Consider the following 20,778-nt stretch of genomic DNA (forward strand, 5'->3'; position numbering starts at 1 on the left):
GGGTTTAAAATGAGTTTCTTGTAGGCAACATATAGATGGGTTTTGTTTTTTAATCCATTCTGATACCCTGCGTCTTTTGATTGGGGCATTTAGCCCTTTAACATTAGGGTAACTATTGAGAGATATGAATTTAGTGCCATTGTATTGCCTGTAAGGTGACTGTTATTGTATATTGTTTCTGTTCCTTTCTGATCTACTACTTTTAGGCTCTCTCTTTGCTTAGAGGACCCTTTTCAATATTTCCTGTAGAGCTGGCTAGGTGTTTGCAAATTCTTTCAGTTTTTGTTTGTCCTGGAAGCTTTTAATCTCTCCTTCTATTTTCAATGATAGCCTAGCTGGATATAGTATTCTTGTCTGCATGTTTTTCTCGTTTAGTACTCTGAATATATCATGCCAGCTCTTTCTGGCCTGCCAGGTCTCTGTGGATAAGTCTGCTGCCAATCTAATATTTTTACCATTGTATGTTACAGACTTCTTTTCCCGGGCTGCTTTCAGGATTTTCTCTTTGTCACTAAGACTTGTAAATTTGACTATTAGGTGACGGTGTGTGGACCTATTCTTATTGATTTTGAGGGGGGTTCTCTGGATCTCCTGGATTTTGATGTTTGTTCCCTTTGCCATATTGGGGAAATTCTCTCCAATAATTCTCTCCAATATACCTTCTGCTCCGCTCTCTGTTTCTTCTTCTTCTGGAATCCCAATTATTCTAATGTTGTTTCGTCTTATGGTGTCACTTATCTCTCAAATTCTCCCCTCGTGGTCCAGTAGCTGTTTGTCCCTCTTTTGCTCAGCTTCTTTATTCTCTGTCATTTGGTCTTCTATATCGCTAATTCTCTCTTCTGCCTCATTTATCCTAGCAGTGAGAGCCTCTATTTTTTATTGCACCTCATTAATAGCTTTTTTGATTTCAACTTGATTAGATTTTAGTTCTTTTAGTTCTCCAGTAGGGCTTTTATATCTCCCGAGAGGCTTTCTCTAATATCTTCCATGCCTTTTTCGAGCCTGGCTAGAACCTTGAGAATCGTCATTCTGAACTCTAGATCTGACATATTACCAATGTCTGTATTGATTAGGTCCCTAGCCTTTGGTACTGCCTCTTGTTCTTTTTTTTGTGGTGAATTTTTCCGCCTTGTCATTTTGTCCAGATAAGAGTATATGAAGGAACAAGTAAAATACTAAATGGGTGGCAACAACCCCAGGAAAATATGCTTTAGCCAAATCAGAAGAGATCCCAAATCGAAAGGGGGGGAAGGAGATAAAAAGAGGTTCAGAAGGAAAAAAAAAAAAAAAGAAAAAAGAAACAAATAAAAAAAGAAAACCAATAATGAAAAAATATAAAAAGGAAATATATATATATATATTAGATAAACTAGTTAAAAAAACGTTAAAAAAGATAAGGGTAAAAGTTAAAAAAATTTAGCAGAAGAAGAGAAAAAAAAATTGAAAAGAAAAAAAAATTAACTGCAAGGCTAAAGACTCATGGGGAGAAAGCCATGTGCTCCGTGCTTTGCTTTCTCCTCCTCTGGAATTCCGCTGCTCTCCTTGGTATTGAAACCGCACTCCTTGGTAGGTGAACTTGGTCCTGGCTGGGTTTCTTGTTGATCTTCTGGGGGAGGGGCCTGTTGTAGTGATTCTCAAGTGACCCTGCGTCGGCTTCACCCCGGTTAAGCCTCTGAAGCGATGTCCCTCAGCGGAACAGACTTTTAAAAGTCCTGATTTTGTGCTCCGTTGCTCCGGTGCTTGCCAGGAGCCGGCCCCTCCCCCCGTGGTCTATCTTCCCGTCGCTTTGGATTCACTTCTCCGCCAGTCCTACCTTTCAGAAAGTGGTTGATTTTCTGTTTCTATAATTGCTGTTCTTCTTCTCTTCAATCTCCTGTTGGATTTGTAGGTGTTTGCAATCTTTAGATAAGCTATCTAGCCGATCTCCCGCAACCTGAAGTAGTCTCAGCCTGCTACTTCTCCGCCATCTTGACTCCTCCTGGACCATCTCTTTTTAACTGAAATTTTCATCACTGATTCTGCCAGCATTCTACATAGTTCTACAGACACTTTTAGTCATCTTATTAATTAGAATAATAATGCCTCTGGAAACACCAAAATCACTCATTTGATACAATATAGTTGTGATTTTTGTCAAGAAAAGATAGTAACCTGTGTAACATGAGCCACAGAGCCAGAGATTAGGAAAGGGGGTCCTTTTTTGTTTTTATTCTTAATAGTCTGATGTGCACTATTATGATTTTCAATCCATATTCTGAACCTAATTTCTGATGGCCCTTTTAAAACAGCTGTGGATTTGAGCAATTTATACATATTACTTTTATAGCATTATTAATATCCAAAGTTCTATTTGGGTAATAACATTTACGGTAAAAAAATAAATAAATAAATAAGTTACCATTACATAATAGGATTTTGACTTGAAAACTGACAGTTTATAAAGAGAATTTCCAAAAACATTCTTTGCATTTGAAGCCTCATTTGCAATAAATCACAGACTCTCAGTGTGATTGCTCTAAATAACATCCATTTGAATAGATAGTTCTACAAATGATATGAAAATTAGTTAAGTTACGATATCACTTTGTAAAATGGCTGCCTATCTGCCAATAGCCTTGTCCTCCCCAGCTTTTTTGCTGGTATGCAGACAAATGCTGAGATACCTAATTCTTTCAAACTATTTATCTGAATTTTCTTGGGTTCCTCTTCACCATGACCATCGAAGCTTTCTTCATCCTCTTTCTCAGATATAGGCTCAATTACTTCTATTTCTTAAATGCCTGAAGCACTCATTTTGGTCTGTCATTAGGACAGATGCCTAATGTTACATATTAGGATGTGGTATGATGGTATCACGTAGTAGCTAGTAGCATGTGCTCTGCCATTTACTAGCCATGAGATCTTGTGCTTCATTTTCTTATTCTATAAAATGGGAAGAGCAATTTCCATGTCAGAAAACTATTGTAAAGCTTAAATGAGTTAATCTATATACGTTCTCAACAGTACCGGGCATATAGTAAGGTCTTCAAGTATCAGTTATTATTATTATCATTATTATTATTTTCTTCATCATAATAAACTTGTTTATAATCTTCTCTTTATTTCCAACTAGTTTATTTATAACTGTTTTAAGCATTATAATAGCTTCGTATTTAATACGCTTATCCTTATTCTCAACTAAACATTATGTTAAAAGACAAACTGAAGCATGTTAAAATTTTAAGAGTTTACTTGCACAAAAATTGAGTCAAATGGGGCAGCATCCAATCTAATACATAGATTGGAGCTCCAAGGAGCTGTGCAAAATGACTTTTATAGCCTGAAAGGAGCAGGGACAAGGAAGATACACTAGACAAAAAAGGCAGATTGGTTATTGCAATCATTTGGGGCTGGCAGGGGTCTATCAGGCAGACTACCTAACTGGTGCTGATCAGGTGATTCTTGACTGACTGGTTTAAGACTCCATTTCTGGGAGAGCTGAAACTGTAATTCAGTCTTGGTTTGGTGACGTGGGGCTTGCATAAGATACTATTTTGGGTCTGTTTTCTTGTTTTTAACAGTATCTATTGTATTACTCAGCATAGTAATTTATGCACATATCATAGCAGCTGCGGAATAGTCCACATGATTCAAATCCCAATCTGCTTTTATGGCCTGTGTGATTTGAAAACATTATTTAAACTCTCCAAACCTTTGCTTATTTACCAGTGAGTTAGACTTAGTATTACCTACCTCCAGGATAGATGACCATTAACTAAGATAATATATGTAAAGTCTCCAGCACAAGGCGTGGTGTGCCAGTAAGTGCTCAGTTGATGGTAGCTAGATGCTCAGTACAGATGGACGCAATAACAGAGGGATTATTCCAACCATTTTTACCATGTCTCTCAACTTCTTCCTAATACTTCTCACATGTAAAACCTGAAATACAATCTAGCTTCTGATTAAGCTTTGTTTATGTGGTTCTCCAGATGTTTTCTATCTATAAATATTACCTCTGACATCACATTTCTGGATTAACAGGTTCACTGTCTTTTCTTGCTTTGTTTTGTTTTTCCCTTTACTGTTTGGTACCCCTAGTTGAGCACAGAGGTAGTACATGGTCGGTGCTTAATAAGTATTTAAAACTTAGCCTTTGAAGACACCAGGTATTTTGCCAAAATTAGGTTTCATTTAGAAATGTCAGTCAGCACATTAATAGACTCACCAAGACCAAAGTTAGAAAAATTCAAACTCTTTCTTAACCCCTATAAGTGAGAAATATTTGACTGTCAAGAATCATTATTTAAAAAAAAAAAAAAACTGAAAAAAATCTTGAATTAGTGTTTACAGTGCCAAATTGATATAATTGATTACTTCACTAACATTCTCAATTAGCAATTGCTTGCACTAAAGACAAATTTCTAAAGCAGATTAAGCTTGTGCTTTGTTTTTCTCATTTACATTAAATTAGTAGTATGAGAGTTTATAGACCTCTAAACATGTTTAACCTTGAAAAAATGTTTTCTTTTGCTACAATATGTCAAGTTACCTTTACAGGGAAGGATCCTTGATTTTTTGGTGTTTACCATAATGAATAAACTTTGGAGTTTTACATTTAAATGGTCTCATGTTTTGTCTTGTCTCTTCTATTATAGGCATTGATTGTGAAGTAAATATAGATGAATGTCTATCAGATCCCTGTCTCCATGATGGAACTTGTATTGGTGGCATCAATCATGCTTGTGACTGCAAGAGTGGATTTTTTGGAACATGCTGTGAAAAAAATGCAAATGATTGCCTCTCAAATCCTTGTCTATATGGAAGGTAACTATTTTTGTTTTTCTATTATTAAATCAGAAAGTAAATTTAACTCACAATATTTAAGAATTAATGTCAAGGGAAAGTTGATAACGATTATTTTAATTATGCTCTTTCATAAAACGAGACCTAAGTACAGTTAAGATGACAGATGCTGCCTGTTCCACTTAATGCCATGTACCGATACATTATCTCTGCCCTTCTTTTATTTCTGCTCATTAGCATAAAGTAATTTTCAATAACTGTGGATTAATTGGACTTTAATATACTTAAAGGTAACTGCTCACAGTAATAGAAGTAGCTGGTAAGATGATGAGACATTCTATTATTTGCTCTGTGAAGGGATAATACCACACACTTAGAATTTAAAATGTCCCTAAGTAGACTGGCTCTCTCATCCCCATGTACATGTAAGGTATTTTTTTACTCTATTTATGGAATTATATAATAACTCTCCTGCTCATGGATAGAATATTAGTTCATGCAAATTTAGACCCTAGATATTTCTAGGAGATGCAGGTGGCAAAGAAGAATGCACGAGCCTTTCCCTGCAGCATTATTTTTCTTCTCTAGCCCTGCCACTGACTTTGTAAGCAGGGAGAGAGGATGAGGATGGTAGCTCATTGCAGTGCAATTTGGCCATAGCTGACTTCAGTTCCCAACATAAACTCTAGATGTACTTTTTATCTTTAGAACTTTTCTTTCTTTACATTGCCATGGGGAAGATGGCAAAAATTAAAATTGATCTGTTCTTTCAGTCCAGTCACCTTGAAGGATAAGAAGCAGGAACAGACTCTGCCTTCTATTGCTCATGGGAATGTATGTTTTTTCCCTTAACTGGAAAAGAAAAACTTTAAATAGTGAAACTCCTTTGAAATTATGCTTTACTGTCTTACTTATTTAAAAATGTAATTCTGTGTTCCAGATGTATAGATCTCGTTAGCGAGTATCAATGTTCATTTGTTGCAGAATGGACTAGCTCAAGATGTGAGATCAAGATTAATGTAAGTTTCATAATTTTTATTAAATTTGAAGTAATTCAGAAGAAAAACCAAAGTACTCGTTATAGGTTTCAGAGTCATTTCTTCAGCAGTTATTGATGATTTAACTGTTCTCTCACCTTTCTTCTTTGGAGTTTCTCAGCTACTCCAAACAGAACTAAGATCTTAGCTTCTTTTCATTTTTCCTCCTCTGTGTCTTGTTATCAACAATTTCTGCAATCTGGGTCCCTCATTAATTAAGTCCTAGAAGTGATTATTGTCAAAAGAAGGCTCAAAAGGATTATTCTTTGCCGTCTGCCTCCCCCTTTCTGGTCTTAGGACATACAGATGTCTGTGGATGTTTAGGGATGAGAGGACATTAAATTGATTCAGATATCACAAGAACATAAATACTGGCTATACGTGCCAAGAGGTGGATACATGTAAAGAACACCAACACCTATAATACTTTCATGATCTTTTTTGAGTCTTCAGGAGTCTGCAGTGTGATTGACACATGGCATTTTATGTGGGATGCCTAATTAGTTGAGAAATGTCAGTTACTTGAAGTTTGAGACCATATTTTGGAGATGAGAATCTTGTGAGCCTTCCTGAATAATAGGACATTCTTCCAAATCATTCCTCTCACATGGTATAAGAAGAAAATATTGTGACTAAAAAGAGCTTCTAATATTGTGATACTATGGATATTTTATTTAAATCCTTTGCCTCTCCCTTGGCCATAAAATAAAGCTACAATAATTTCTACATCACACAGTCATTGGTGTGATAATGCACATATGACATGGTGGGTATTCAGTAAATGGTCCTTTCAGAGGGAGTGTTGGGATGGTTAAATGCATTAAGGAGAAACAGGATTGAACCACTGTCTTGCTATTTAGTTTCTATGTGTTCTTAGATAAATTACTTATATTCTGAAATCATATTTTAGCTATTCAATGAGGGCAGTCATCATAACACCCCACTCTTGGGTTGTTGGTTGTTGTGAGGATTAAATTAGATAACGCATGTAAAACAATTAACACATTTTCTGACACATTATTTTTTAAACTTAATTATTTATTGCTGTTACATTGATTTGGTTCTAGATAGTGAGGCCATACTTGATGTGGAAAAGGAGTGTCATAATTAATAAATTCCCTGGTAAGAATGGACAAGGCATCTATCTTGTTTGCACTGTTATACATATTGCCTGTGGCAATCTCTAAAACCCTATCTCTTGGTAGTATAAATATAGCATTCTTCAGAATTAAACATATAGGTAAATAAATATTTTCTTTTATATAGAGAGTTGTATATATTCATACACACATACATGCAATATTGTGAGAACAATTATTAAAATTCTACCTATGTACTTCTAGATTTCTTCCTTATATCTTTTATTTTTTTATCTTTTTTACACCCATGCAATACATGCTCCATGCAATACAGTGCCCTCCTTAATACTCACCATTAGGCTCACCCAAGCCCCTACCTTCCTCACCTCCAAAACCCTCAGTTTGTTTCTCAAAGTCCACAGTCTATCCTGGTTCGTCTCCCCCTCCAATTTCCCCCAACTCACTTCTCCTCTCCTTCTCTCAATGTCCTCCATGTTATTCCTTACGCTCCACAAGTAAGTGAAAGCATATGATAATTGACTCTCTCTGCTTGATGTATTTCACTCAGCATAATATCCTCCAGTCCCATCCATGTTGTTGCAAAAGTTGGGTATTCATCCTTTTTGATGGAGGCATAATATCCCATTGTATATATGGACCATATCTTCTTTATCCACTCATCTGTTGAAGGGCATTTTGGCTCTTTCTACAGTTTGGCAACTGTGGCCATTGCTGCTATGAACATTGGGGTACAGATGGTCCTTCTTTTCGCTACATCTGTATCTTTTATCTGTATCTGTATTTGTACATCTGTATCTTTGGGGTAATTACCCAGTAGTGCAATTGCATAGGGTCATAGAGTAGCTCTATTTTTAATTTCTTAAGGAATCTCCACACTGTTTTCCAAAGTGGCTGCAACAACTTGCATTCCCACCAACAGTGTAAGAGGGTTCCCCTTTCTCCACATCCTCTCCAACACTTGTTGTTTACTGTCTTGTTGATTTTGACCATTCTAACTGGTGGAAGGTGGTATCTCAAAGTGATTTTAATTTCCCTGATGGCTAATGATGATGAACATTTTTTCATGTGTCTGTTAGACACTTGTAGGTCTTCTTTGGAGAAGAAGTCTGTTCATGTCTTCTGCCCATTTTTTGGCATGATTATCTGTTTTGTGTGTGTTGAGTTTGAGGAGCTCTTTATAGATCTTGGATATAATATATATATATATCTTCTCCCACTCCATGGGCTGCCTCTTTGTTTTGTTGACTGTTTCCTTTGTTGTGCAGAAGCTTTTGATCTTGATGAAGTCCCAAAAGGTCATTTTTGCTTTTATTTCCCTTGCCTTTGGAGCTGTGTCTTGAAGGAAGTTGCTGTGGCCAATGTCGAAGAGGTTACTGCCTATGTTCTTCTCTAGGATTTTGATAGATTCCTGCCTCATGATGAGGTCTTCTATCCATTTCGAGTTTATCTTTGTGTATGGTGTAAGGGAATAGTCAAGTTTCATTTTTCTATACATAGATGTCCAATTTTCCCAGCACCATTTATTGAAGAGACTAACGTCACTGTACATTTTTTCCTGCTTTGTCAAAGATTATTTGACCATAGAGTTGAGGGTTCATATCTGGGCTCTCTACTCTGTTCCACTGGTCTATGTGTCTGTTTTTGTACTAGTACCATGCTGTCTTGGTAATCACAGCTTTGTAATAAAGTTTGAAATCAGGCAACGTGTTGCTCCCAGTTTTGTTTTTCTTTTTCAACATTTCCTTAGCAATTTGGGGTCTCTTCTGGTTTCATACAAGTTTAGGATTGTTTATTCCAGCACTTTGAAAAATGCCAGTGGAATTTTGATTGGTATGGCATTGAAAGTATAGATGGCTCTAGGCAGTATAGACATTTTAACAATGTTTATTCTTCCAATCCATGAGCATGGAATGTTTTTCCATCTTTTTATGTCTTCTCCAATTTCTTTCTTGAGTGTTCTGTAGTTCCTCGAGTACAGATCCTTTACCTATTTGGTTAGGTTTATTCCCAGGTATCTTATGGTTCTTAGTGCTATAATTACTAGAATCAATTCTTTAATTTCCCTTTCTATATTTTCATTGTTAGTGTATAAGAAAACAACTGATTTCTGTACATTGATTTTTGTATCCTGCCACATTACTATTTTTATTTTACTTTATTTTATTTTATTAATTAATTTATTTATTTTTATTTTATTTTAACATAAAACTGTACTCATTACCCTCCTTATTAAATGGCTTTTTGTTTCACTTAGTGTATCTTAGGAACCATTGCATTGTAATACAAAGAGTCTTGACTCATTCCTTTTACTTATTTATGTCCATTAGGGCATTTTATTTTCATGTATGTATTACATACCTAGAAAAAGAATTGGATTTTCCCTCCTGTATTTTCATTTTGCTTCTTCATGGTCTTTGATACCAGCTGTTGTTGAGTACAGTGAAACCAAACTGATGGGACAGAAGCAGATTATTTTTCCATGTTTTTAGATCTTTGAGTTGTACCTTAAATCTGAGGTGGTCATTCCACACTTGTTTAACCTTTCCATGAGGTTAACAACAATTTCCAAGCTCTTTGATTATCAGTGATTTCAAATTCACCAAAGTAACCATGCTTCATCATTATAGTTAGAAACCAGACGATGACTTTGGAGTATGGCCTATTAAGAACCTAGAGTTTGTCTCTCTTTTCAGATCATTAATGCTCTTGAGAGCATCTGCCAGGACATTCATGTGCACCATTACGATGGCACAAAAAGACTGTAGAAAGAACCTAATGCATTCCTTTTAATAGCTACATTTTCCAGATAAGTGTTGAAGAACCTCACTTAGGGGCACCTTAGTGGCTCAATCAGTTAAGCATCTGACTCTTTATTTTAGCTCAGGTCTTTATAAGACTTGTAAAATGTGATATTTTTGTATTTTTTGTATTTTTTTATTAACTTCAATTAGGCAACATAGAATACATCATTAGTTTTTGATGTAGCGTTCAATGATTCATTAGTTGTGTATAACACCCAATGCTGATTGGATCACATGCTCTCCTTAATGCCCATCACTAGGGGAAGGTTAAAAAGAAAACCAAACCTGTGCCATCACAGTGCCTGACTTCAAGCTATATTATAAAGATGTGATCACCAAGACAGCATGGTACTGGCATAAAAACAGACACATAGACCAATGGAACAGAATGAAGAGCCCAGAAATGGATGCTCAACTCTATGGTCAACTAATCTTCAACAAAGCAGGAAAGACTATCCAATGGAAAAATAAAACAGTTTCTTAAATGAATAGTTCTGGGACAATTGGACAGCCACATGCAGAAGAATGAAACTGGACTGTTCTCTTACACCATATTTTTTGTATTTTTCTTTACTTTTTTCTTTCTGACACTGGGCTTTCCATCTCTCCTTAGAAAGTCTTTTCATGCAGCAATATTTAAATTATTTTTTATATTCTGATCTATAATTTTAGGATTGATAACACTTAGAACTTTAATCCACAGTGAATATATTATTATGATTGATATAAAGTAGGGGAAATGAATTTTCTAAGAATTTTTGTCAAAGGGTCTGTCATTTATTGATTCCGGGTGCCTAATTTTTCATGCACTAAGTTCCTATATGTGGGTCAGTTTAGGATTATCTGTTCTGTTCTTCTGCTTTTTAAAATTTCATGCTGTCATCTATATTAATTACAGTTCAACAGAGGTTTTTTTAAGTGTTCTTTTTACTAGTACATTAAGTACACTCTAAATGTAATTTTGGTCATTCATTTTGCAAATACTGAATATTTTTTATCTATGCGAAACAGAAATAAAATAGTTTTCAGAAATACCTCCTGCTTACCAGTTCTAATGGAGATATCAATATAGATGTAAATGTGTTTGTTACTTAGCTGACCTAACTTCCTCTGTTTTGCAATGCCCTAATAATAGTCTCTGAAGGGCATTCATAGATCAATGTCTGTCTTTTTTTTCTAAGATTTTACTTATTTATTTGAGAGTGAGAGAGCACGAGATGGGGGTGGGAGAGGGCAGAGGGAGATGCAGACTCCACACTGAGCAGGGAGGCTGACATGGGTCTCCATCCCAGGACCCCAAGATCATGATCTGAGCCGAAAGCAGATGCTTAACTGACTGAGCCACCCAGGCTCCCTGAATCTGTCTTTCTAGGTTAAAGAGCAGTGGAGAACCATGCGCAGTACTGATGGAAAAGAACACTCAAGTCAGTATGGGGCAGAGTGATAAATTTGATGTTCCTTGGCAAGTGAGACAGCAAAGTTTATGTTAGGATTTGAGGGGAGAAACCAAAAGCAAACTTGTTTTGTTTCTGTTTTTGTTTTATTTTCCTTGCTTGTTTTTCAAAGAATTTATTTATTTATTTACTTGAGAGAGAGAGAGAGAGAGAGCAGGGGGAGGATCAGGAGAGAAGCAGACTCCCTGCTAAGCACAAAGCCCAAATGGGGTTCCATCTCAGGACCTGAGATCCTGACCTGAGCAGAAATCAAGAGAGATGCTTAACCAAATGAAGCATCAGGCATTCATTTCATGAATTTAGCACAGTGTTTAATTTCAACCCTGATGTACTTTTCCTTCTTATATTTGATTGATTTGTGCATTTCAGGCTATTTCTAAGACAGTGGTTTTGTTTTCTTGTATTTCAGTGGCTTTCTTTCTTGGAAGTATGTCAGACACATTTTTAATAGAGAAAAAATAATATTTACTACAGAAATCCCAACTTGGGCATTTCATAATCTTGTTTGATTTGTTGAAATAGCAAATTAAACAAGTGCATTTTCTCTATATCAAAACATCATAAAGCAGATTAAATTGAGTATCAAATAAAATCTTCTTCCTAGTAACTATTTTAGTTAATTAGTAGAATTAGTAAATTCTACTTGGAAGTCACTTTATTATATTTAAATAGGGTATAGCAAAGTAATATAAATGATGAACAGAAGGAAAGGTATCAGCCTTATGTTTTGCACCAGGAAAGACCAAGAATTTTAAATGAATATTTGATTTTTTTCTAAAAAGAAATTGCTTTTGTATTTTCCATTAAGCCTGCTAATTAATTTAGTAAAAGATTCTTGTAAACCCCAGAGACAGAACTTTTGGCAGTCTAAAAATGATCCCTTTCTTCCCATGGGAGATATAATTCAATTAGTTTATGTAATGCTTTCTAATAAATCATTCTATGTATACCTAGCTGTAGGCCTAAGAGGAAAACACGTTGTTTCCATGTCATTCCCTATGGAATTCTGCATTTACATTCCACGAAAATAACTGCAGTACCTGCACTAAGTCTACTCAGTGCCCTCGGTTATCCTTAAGGAGTTTACATTTTCAGCAAAGGTAAAACAAATATCCAAATGGCATTCATTTATAAAAACATACATTTAACTGTATCACTTGGGTGAGTGTAAAAGACCACCATCTGGGTTCTAAGCATAGCATGACTTGAGTTTTATAGTCAAGGGCACAATCTATTTCTTATTGAAAAGGATACTAATTAAACTCTCTGGTGATTTTGACAAATCCTTAATTTTTCATGTGATAAATGATATGAATGCAGTGGCTTCACATTAGCCTTTTCAGTGTGAGTTTTTATTGTTATGTTAAAATTTCTTAAAAGTCACTGTTTATAAGCATAAATGTCAACCATTGATAGCTTTAAAAAATATCACTTTACAGAGTAAAATGTAAAAAAAATCTCATGTTTATATATGTAATTATCTTTGAAGATTTAGTAACTTAGACTCCAGAGTGCAAATGATTCATATTTTTGTATATCCATTAACAAGTATTGTGTAGACAACATGTTAAGAGTATACAAAAATGGTTTACTAGTGATGTCATAAAATTTCATAAATTATTTCTCATAATTATATGGTGCAAACCTTTTCAGAGTTAACATTACCTTGAAAAATGATGTCATACCTTGTTTAAAGCACCATGCTTTGTGTTTTCCAGAATATAAGCACATATGTAATATCTAAAATATAAATTTGGGGTACCTGGGTGGCTCAGTGGGTTAAAGCCTCTGCCTTTGGCTCAGGTCATGATCCCAGAGTCCTGGTATCGAGCCCTGCATTGGGCTCTCTGCTTAGCAGGGAGTCTGCTTCCCTCCTCTCTCTCTCTGCCTGTCTCTCTGCCTACTTGTGATCTCTGTCAAATAAATAAATAAAAATCTTAAAGAAATAAAATATAAACTTAAGAAACTTATGGCATGATATGGTAGACACTAAATATACTAAAAAACTCATTTTCTGTTCTAGCTGAATGGCTGAGATAGAGGCTGGCAAGGCCTTTGACCATCATAGTATAAAGGGAAATAAGATAACATTTACTGAGCAGCTGTTATGTCCCAGGAACAGGGCTAATTACTTTATATTTATTATTTTATTTAATTCTCATGGGAACCTGTATGAAGTGGATGAAATTATTGCCATTTTACACATAAATGCACCAATAATAAATTACCAAAATACCATTTATTTAATAAGTTGGTAAAAGTAGTAGACAAGTATAAAAATACTCAAATGCTTCAAAAGTAATACAGACATTATCTAAGTTCCTCTGACTCCACAAATTCCCTGTATTTCTGGGACTATAGGATGAAGAAATACTAGACACAAATTTGGACAATTGGGAAAAGTGGCTAATTAAAAGATTCTGATCAGACACACAATAAAACTGTGGACCAAAATGGTAACATACGAGGCACCTGACTTTCCCTCCTGCTGTGGATGTGCTGAGTGTACTAAACAATGCATGCAGCAGTTTCCCTTGGGAGAAATCCAGAAACTACTACACATTGGGCACCTGAGAAAATACTCACAATGAAATGGGTCAGAAAGGTTGAGACACACTCTCACCATAAATCCCACTCTTGCACAGTGCTATACATTCAGGAAGAAATCCCTAACTTCTAGCTTCTCCCTGAGAAATGATGGGTTTGGACCCCACACCTAGCATCCCAAATTTTAAGAATATATAAATCTAGAGCTTTTATATATATATTCAAAGTTAAGTTGTTAGCAGGGACATGCGAGTACAGAAAAACAGCTGCATTTCTATACACCAACAATGAACTAATAGAGAAATTAAGAAAACAATCCCATTTATAATAACACCAAAAAGAATAAAATATTTAGGAATAACCTTGACCAAGTAGGCGGTGAAAGATCTGTATACTTAACACTATAAAATACTGATAAAAGATGATTAAAGAAGTTACCAAAAAAATGGAAAGAAAGAAACAAAAGATATTTCCTATTCTTGGATGGAAGAATTAATATTATTAAAGTGTCCATACTTCCTAAAGGGATTTATATCCAATTTATATTTATATAAATTTTTATATTTATATATATAAATAATATATATTTATGTATAAATATAAATGTATATATGAATATATTTATATAAATTTATATCCAATTTATATCCAATTAGATTTAATACTACCCTTATCAAAATTCCAAAGGCATTTCCCACAGAACTAGAAAAAAAATCTTAATATTTATATGGAATCACAAAGGACTCCAAACAGCCAAAGCAATCTTGAGAAAGGAAAACGGAACTGGAGGTATTACACTTCCTGATTTTAATCTATATTCAAAGCTGTAGTAATCAAAGAGTTTGGCTTGGTATAAAAACAGAAATATAGAATAATGGAACATAATAAAGAGCCCAGAACTCTATGCAAATAGGGTAAATTAATTTATGACAAAGGACTGAGGAAAGGACAGTATCTTCAATAAATGGTGTTGGAAAAACTGATAGCCACATGCAAAATAATGACTCTGAACTTCTTTCTTACATCATCATGAAATCAACTCAAAATGGATTAGAGACATGAATGTAAGACCTGAAACCTTAAAACTCCTAGAAGAAGACATAGCTGGTAAGCTCCTTGGTATTTAATCTTAGCAATAATTTTTTGGGTTTGACACCAAAGGCAAAAGCAAAGAAAGCAAAAAAATAAAAAGGCCTACATAAAACTTAAAAAGCTTCTGCATAGCAAAGGAAACCATTAGCCAAATGAAGAGCTACCTAGGGAATGGGAGAAAATATTCACAAACCACATATCTAATAAGAGATTAATATCCAAAATATATAAGGAACTCATGCAACTTAATAGCAAAACAAACAAAAACCCCAAACTCAACTTAAGAAATGGGCAGAAGGCTTGAATAGACATTTTTACAGTGAAGCTATACAAATGACCAATAAATATTTGGTGATGAACATCACTAATCATCAGGAAAATGTAAATCAAAACCACAGCGAGATATTTGTCCCATGCCTGTTAGGATGTCTGTTAGCAAAAGCACAAGAGAATAACAGATGTTGGCAAGGATGTGGAAAAAAGGAAACCCAAATGTACAGTCATGGGGGCAATGTAAATTGGTAATCACTATGGAAAACACTATGGAGCTTCCTCAAAAAATTAAAAAATCTACCAAACAATCTAGTAATCACACTTCTGATTAAATTGTCAAAGGAAATTAAACCATTACCTTGAAGAATTATCTGTAGTTCCATGTTTACTGCAGCATTATTAACAATAGCCAAGGCACAGAAAACAACCCTGAATTGAGCTAGATATCTACCAGAGAAGTCTGAACACCCATGAAATCAGACTGAGATACAAGATTCTACACTTCTGGATCTCTGTGGGGGCAGAGGATGATCAGTGCAGAGGTACAAAGGAGTTGGGGAGTTTGTGGACAGATATCAGAGGATAAACAGAAGGGGGAGGGAGCCACCAGAAGCAAGCCATTGGAAAGTAATGCCCCAATGTGAAAGTGCCCTGTGTTTGGGGACCAGCAATAGCAAGGAGACTGGTGACTGCAAGATGGAAGAGACTGATAAAAGCACTCAAACAGAACAAAGGGACTTAACGGACAATAGCTGGGACCTGGTGCTACAGGTGTGGACCTAAGCCCATAGTCCCAGGATGGCTGCAGCTACCACTTAACTGCACCTGAGAGGACCTGGCATGGGCTTGAGTCAGCAGTCCCTGGGGCTGGGCTGCCATAGTCAATACAGCTGCCTCCACTACCTCCACTGCTGCCAGGGCTAAGGGCACCCAGGGTGGGCTCAAGTCAGCAGTTCCTGGGGCTGGTAGCAGCTGTGGTAGCAGCTGCTGCCTCCAACAGGACTGAGAGGACCTGGCATGGACTTCAGTCAGTGATCCCAGAATGGTAGCAGCAACTGGGACCAGGCTCACCCGGACCAGTATCCCTCATGGTTTTGGTGGCACAGGGGTACAGCGGGGGCCTCAGACAACCACTGAGAGGGTGGCTGGGGGGTGCCATGAATGGCCTGTGGGAGGCTTCGGTGTTCAACGGAGTTTGCAGAGGGGATCGTCTGTGTGTTCTGGACCATTCAGAGAAGAGCAGAGTGCAGCTTCTCTCTGAGGTGGAGGTCTGAATGTGACAGTTTACTTTGGTCTGACCCTCCAAAAAGGCATGAAAGTTGCCAGAGAACAAAAACCTCCGGAGAACAAAAGCCTGAAAAACTGGTTTCCACGAAGCCCAGCCCCCTTGATAGCCCACAGGGCAACTCCACCCAAGCAGGATTGACTGAAAAACAATGCAGCAAGCCTCTCCCCCAGGAGACAAACCAAAAGAACAAGAGGAAAACAACCATAAGGACCCCATAAAACTGTAAAACCCCAACACCAGGAGAAAACAGTATATTAAGCTCCCAGTATTGCCTCATAGCCTTTATATTTCTTAGATACTTTTCTCTCTCTCTCTCTCTTTTCTTAAAATTCTTTCTCATGATTCTTTTTTTTTTTTACCTACTTAACATTTCAACTAGAAGTTTAATACAATATATTCCATAGTAACTTTTCAACTTGAACTTTTTCATACATATACCTTTTTCTCTTTTACTTTTGTTTACATATATATAGATATAAGCTTCAATGTAGTTCTTTTTCCCTATTCAATACTACTTTTATATATAGACCAGTTTTAATTTCCCTGTATCTCTGGAAAGTTGAGCCCTCTAATAAAAACAACAATATATACACCCAGGAAGAACTGAAATACCCTTCCTCACTCACATCAAGGGATTATAACCATCTTCCCATCACCCCCTCCCCTTTTTTATTTTGTGGTTTTTTTTTTTTTTTTTCCTTTTTTCTTCTGTCCGTCTTTCTGTTTGTTTGTTTTTGTTTTTATACTTTATAAATCTTATTCTGGGTGCTCATTTTGACTGTTTTTTTTTTTTTCTCTTTTCTTGGTATTTTTGTTTGTTTTTGTTTTGTACTTTATAAATCTTACTTTCAGGGCTCATTTTGGCTGTTTTTTTTTTTTTTTCTTTCTTTTTGATGGTGACTTCCATTTGTGCCCACACTTCCCAGGATGCACCTTGCCTGGATAGTGGTTGATATTTTCACCTGTACATCCCCTCAACCACAACTCAACAAAGTGATAAGGAGGAGTGATTCCCAACAAAGAAAAGACCCAGAGACAATGGCCTCTTCAGCAGATCTACTGCATAGGGATTTAAGCAAGATATCAGAAATAGACTTCAGGGTAGTAGTTAATGAAGACAATAGTCAGGTTGGAGAAAACTATCAATGGCAACATAGATTCTCTAAGGGCAAAAGTGAGAGAAAATCTGGCAGAACTTAAAAATGCTATCAATGAGATCCAATCTAGTTTAGATATTCTGACAGAGTAAATGAGGCAGTAGATTGAATTAGTGATCTAGAAAACAAAATGATAGAAGAGAAGGACCAGGAGGAGGTCTGGAACAAACAGCTTAGAATCCATGAAAACAGAATTAGAGAAATAAATGATGCCATGAAACGTTCTGATGTCAGAATTATTGGGATCCCTGAGGGGGTTCAGATAGAGGACTAGAAGATATACTTGACAAAATCCTAATTGAAAATTTCCCTAATCTGGCAAATGAAACGAGTAATCATATCCTAGAGGCAGAGAGGACACTCCCCAAGATCAGTGAGGGTAGATCAAACCCCCGGCATGTGGTAGTGAAACTCGTGAATCATAGAACCAAGAAAAGCACTTTAAGGGCAAGTAGGGGGAAGAGATTCCTTATGTACAGAGGGAAGGATATCAGAATAACATCAGACCTGTCCACAGAGACCTGAAAAGCCAGATTCGGCTGACAAGACATATTCAGAGCACTAAGAAGAAGAATATGGAGCCAAGAATTCTTTATCTGGCAAGGCTGCCATTCAGAATAGATGGAGAGATAAGAAGCTTCCAGGACCAGCAGAAACTGAAAGAATATGTGACCATTAAGCTGGCTTTGCAAGAAATATTAGTGGTGGCGGGGGGGGGGGTGTGTTTCTATAAAAGGAGAAATACCCCAAGAGTGATAAAAAACAAAGATATACAGAGACAATCCATAGAAACAAGGACTTCACAGGCATCATGATGACAATAAAATCTTTTATCTGTCAATAATCACTCTCAACGTGAACAACCTAAATGCTCCTATAAAATGGCACAGGGTTGCAGATTGGATAAAAAGACAGGACCCATCCATATGCATCTACAAGAGTCACATTTTGAACCTAAAGATACATCCAGACTGAAAGTGAAGGGATGGAGAACCATCTTTCAAGCCAACTGACCACAAAAGAAAGCTGGGGTAGCAATTCTCATATCAGACAATTTAGATTTTAAGCTAAAGACTGTAGTTAAAGATACAGAAAGACACTATAACATTCTTAAAGGGTCTATCCAATAAGAAGATCTAACAATTGTAAATATATATGCCCCCAACGTGAGAACAGCCAACTACATAAGCCAACTATTAACCAAAATAAGGAGACATATTGATAATAATATGTTCATTGTAGGGGATCTTAACACTACACTCTCAGCAACAGACAGGTCAACTAAGCAGACTATCAATGAAGAAACAAGAGCCTTGAATGGCACACTGGACTAGATGGACCTCATAGATATACACAGAACATTCCACCTTAAAACAAACAAACAAACAAACAAAAACAAAAAACAGAACAATCATTCTTCTTGAGCACACATGGAACTTTCTCCAGAATAGACCACATACTCAGTCACAAGTCAAGTCTAAACTGATACCAAAAGATTGACATTATTCCCTGCATATTCTCAGACCACATGCTTTGAAATGGGAATTCAATCACAAGAAAATATTGGAAGAAATTCAAACACTTGGAAGTAAAGACCATCTTTCTCAACAAAGTTTGGGTCACTCAGGAAATCAAAGAACTTAAACAATTCATGGAAACCAATAAGAATGAAGACCCATTGGTTCAAAACCTATGGGATATGGCAAAGGCAGTCCTAAGGGGGAATATATAGCCATTCAAGCCTTACTACTCAAAAACAAAACAAAACAAAACAAAACAAAACAAAAAACAAAAGAACAAAATAAACAAACTCTCTTTACACCTTAAAGAACTGGAGAATCAACAACACATTAAGCCTGCCCCATGCATGAGAAGGGAAATGATTAAGATTAGAGCAGAGATCAATGAATTAGAAAGCAGAGATACAATAGAACACATCAATGAATCTGGAATCTTGTTCTTTGAAAGAATTAATAAGATAGATAAACCACTGACCAGACTAATCCGAAAGAAAAGAGAAAGGACCCAAAGTAATAAAATTATGAATGAAAGGGGAGAGATCACAGCTAACACCAAGGAAATAGAAACAATCATCAGAGATTATTTTCCACAGCTATATGCCAATAAGTTAAGCAACCTAGAAGAAAAGGATGCATTCCTGGAAACCTATGAACTTCCAAGACTGAAACAGGAAGAAATTGACCACCTGAATAGACCAATAACTAGTAATGAGATTGAAGCAGTAATAAAAAATCTCCCAAAAAACAAGAGTCCAGGACCTGATGGATTCCTTGGGGAATTCTCCCAAACATTCAAAGAAGAAATAATACCTATTCTCCTGATGCTATTTCAAAAAATAGAAACAGAAGGAAAACTTCCACACTCTTTCTATGAGGCCAGCATTACCTTGATCCTCAAACCATCCAAAGACCCCATCAAAAAGGAGAATTTCAGACCAATATCCCTGACAAATGTGGATGCCAAGATTCTCAACAAGATCCTAGCTAATAAGATCCAACAGTACATTAAAAAGATTATCCACCATAACCAGGTGGGATTTATCCCTGGGATGCAAGGGTGATTAAACATTCACATATCAATCAGTGTGACAGAACAAATTAATAATAGAAGAGAGGAGAACCACATGGTCCTTTCAATTGATGCAGAAAAAGCATCTGACAAAATATAGTATCCTTTCCTGATTGAAACTCTTCAGAGTATAAGGATAGAGAGACCATTCCTCAATTTCATAAAATCCATCTCTGAAAAACCCACAGCAAATATCATTCTCAATGGGGAAAAGCTGAGAGACTTTTCTTTAAGATCAGGAACATGACAAGGATGCCCACGCTTGCCACTATTGTTCATCATAGTACTAGAAGTCCTAGCAACAACAATCAGACAACAACAACAAAAATAAATAAAAAAATAAAAGGTATTCAAGTTGGCAAAGAAGAAGTCAAACTCTTTCTCTTCACAGATGACAGGATACTTTGTGTGGAAAACCCAAATGCTCCACCCCAAAATTACTAGAACTCAGACAGCAGTTTAGTAATGTGGCAGGATACAAAATTAATGCAGAGAAACCAGTTGCTTTCTTATACACTAACAATGAAACTATAGAAAGGGAAATTAGAGAATGAATTCCATTTACAATGGCACCAAAAACCATAAAATACCTTGGAATAAACCTAACTAAAGCGGTAAAAGATCTATACTCCAGGAACTACAGAACACTCATCAA

The 20,778-nt window shown here is 36.1% G+C and overlaps 1 protein-coding gene across 1 annotated transcript in view; it reads left to right on the forward strand.

Moving 5' to 3' along the window:
* Positions 1 to 20,778, forward strand: part of EYS (eyes shut homolog) — a 1,652,140-nt gene that overhangs the window by 608,907 nt on the left and 1,022,455 nt on the right. The window contains 2 exon segments of the mRNA XM_032864581.1: positions 4,638 to 4,806; positions 5,726 to 5,804. Coding sequence (XP_032720472.1) covers positions 4,638 to 4,806; positions 5,726 to 5,804 — 248 coding nt within the window.

The sequence above is a fragment of the Lontra canadensis genome, unplaced genomic scaffold, assembly GCF_010015895.1.
Source record: "Lontra canadensis isolate GAN:19392208 unplaced genomic scaffold, GSC_riverotter_1.0 scaffold27, whole genome shotgun sequence".
Classification (NCBI taxonomy): Eukaryota; Metazoa; Chordata; class Mammalia; order Carnivora; family Mustelidae; genus Lontra; species Lontra canadensis.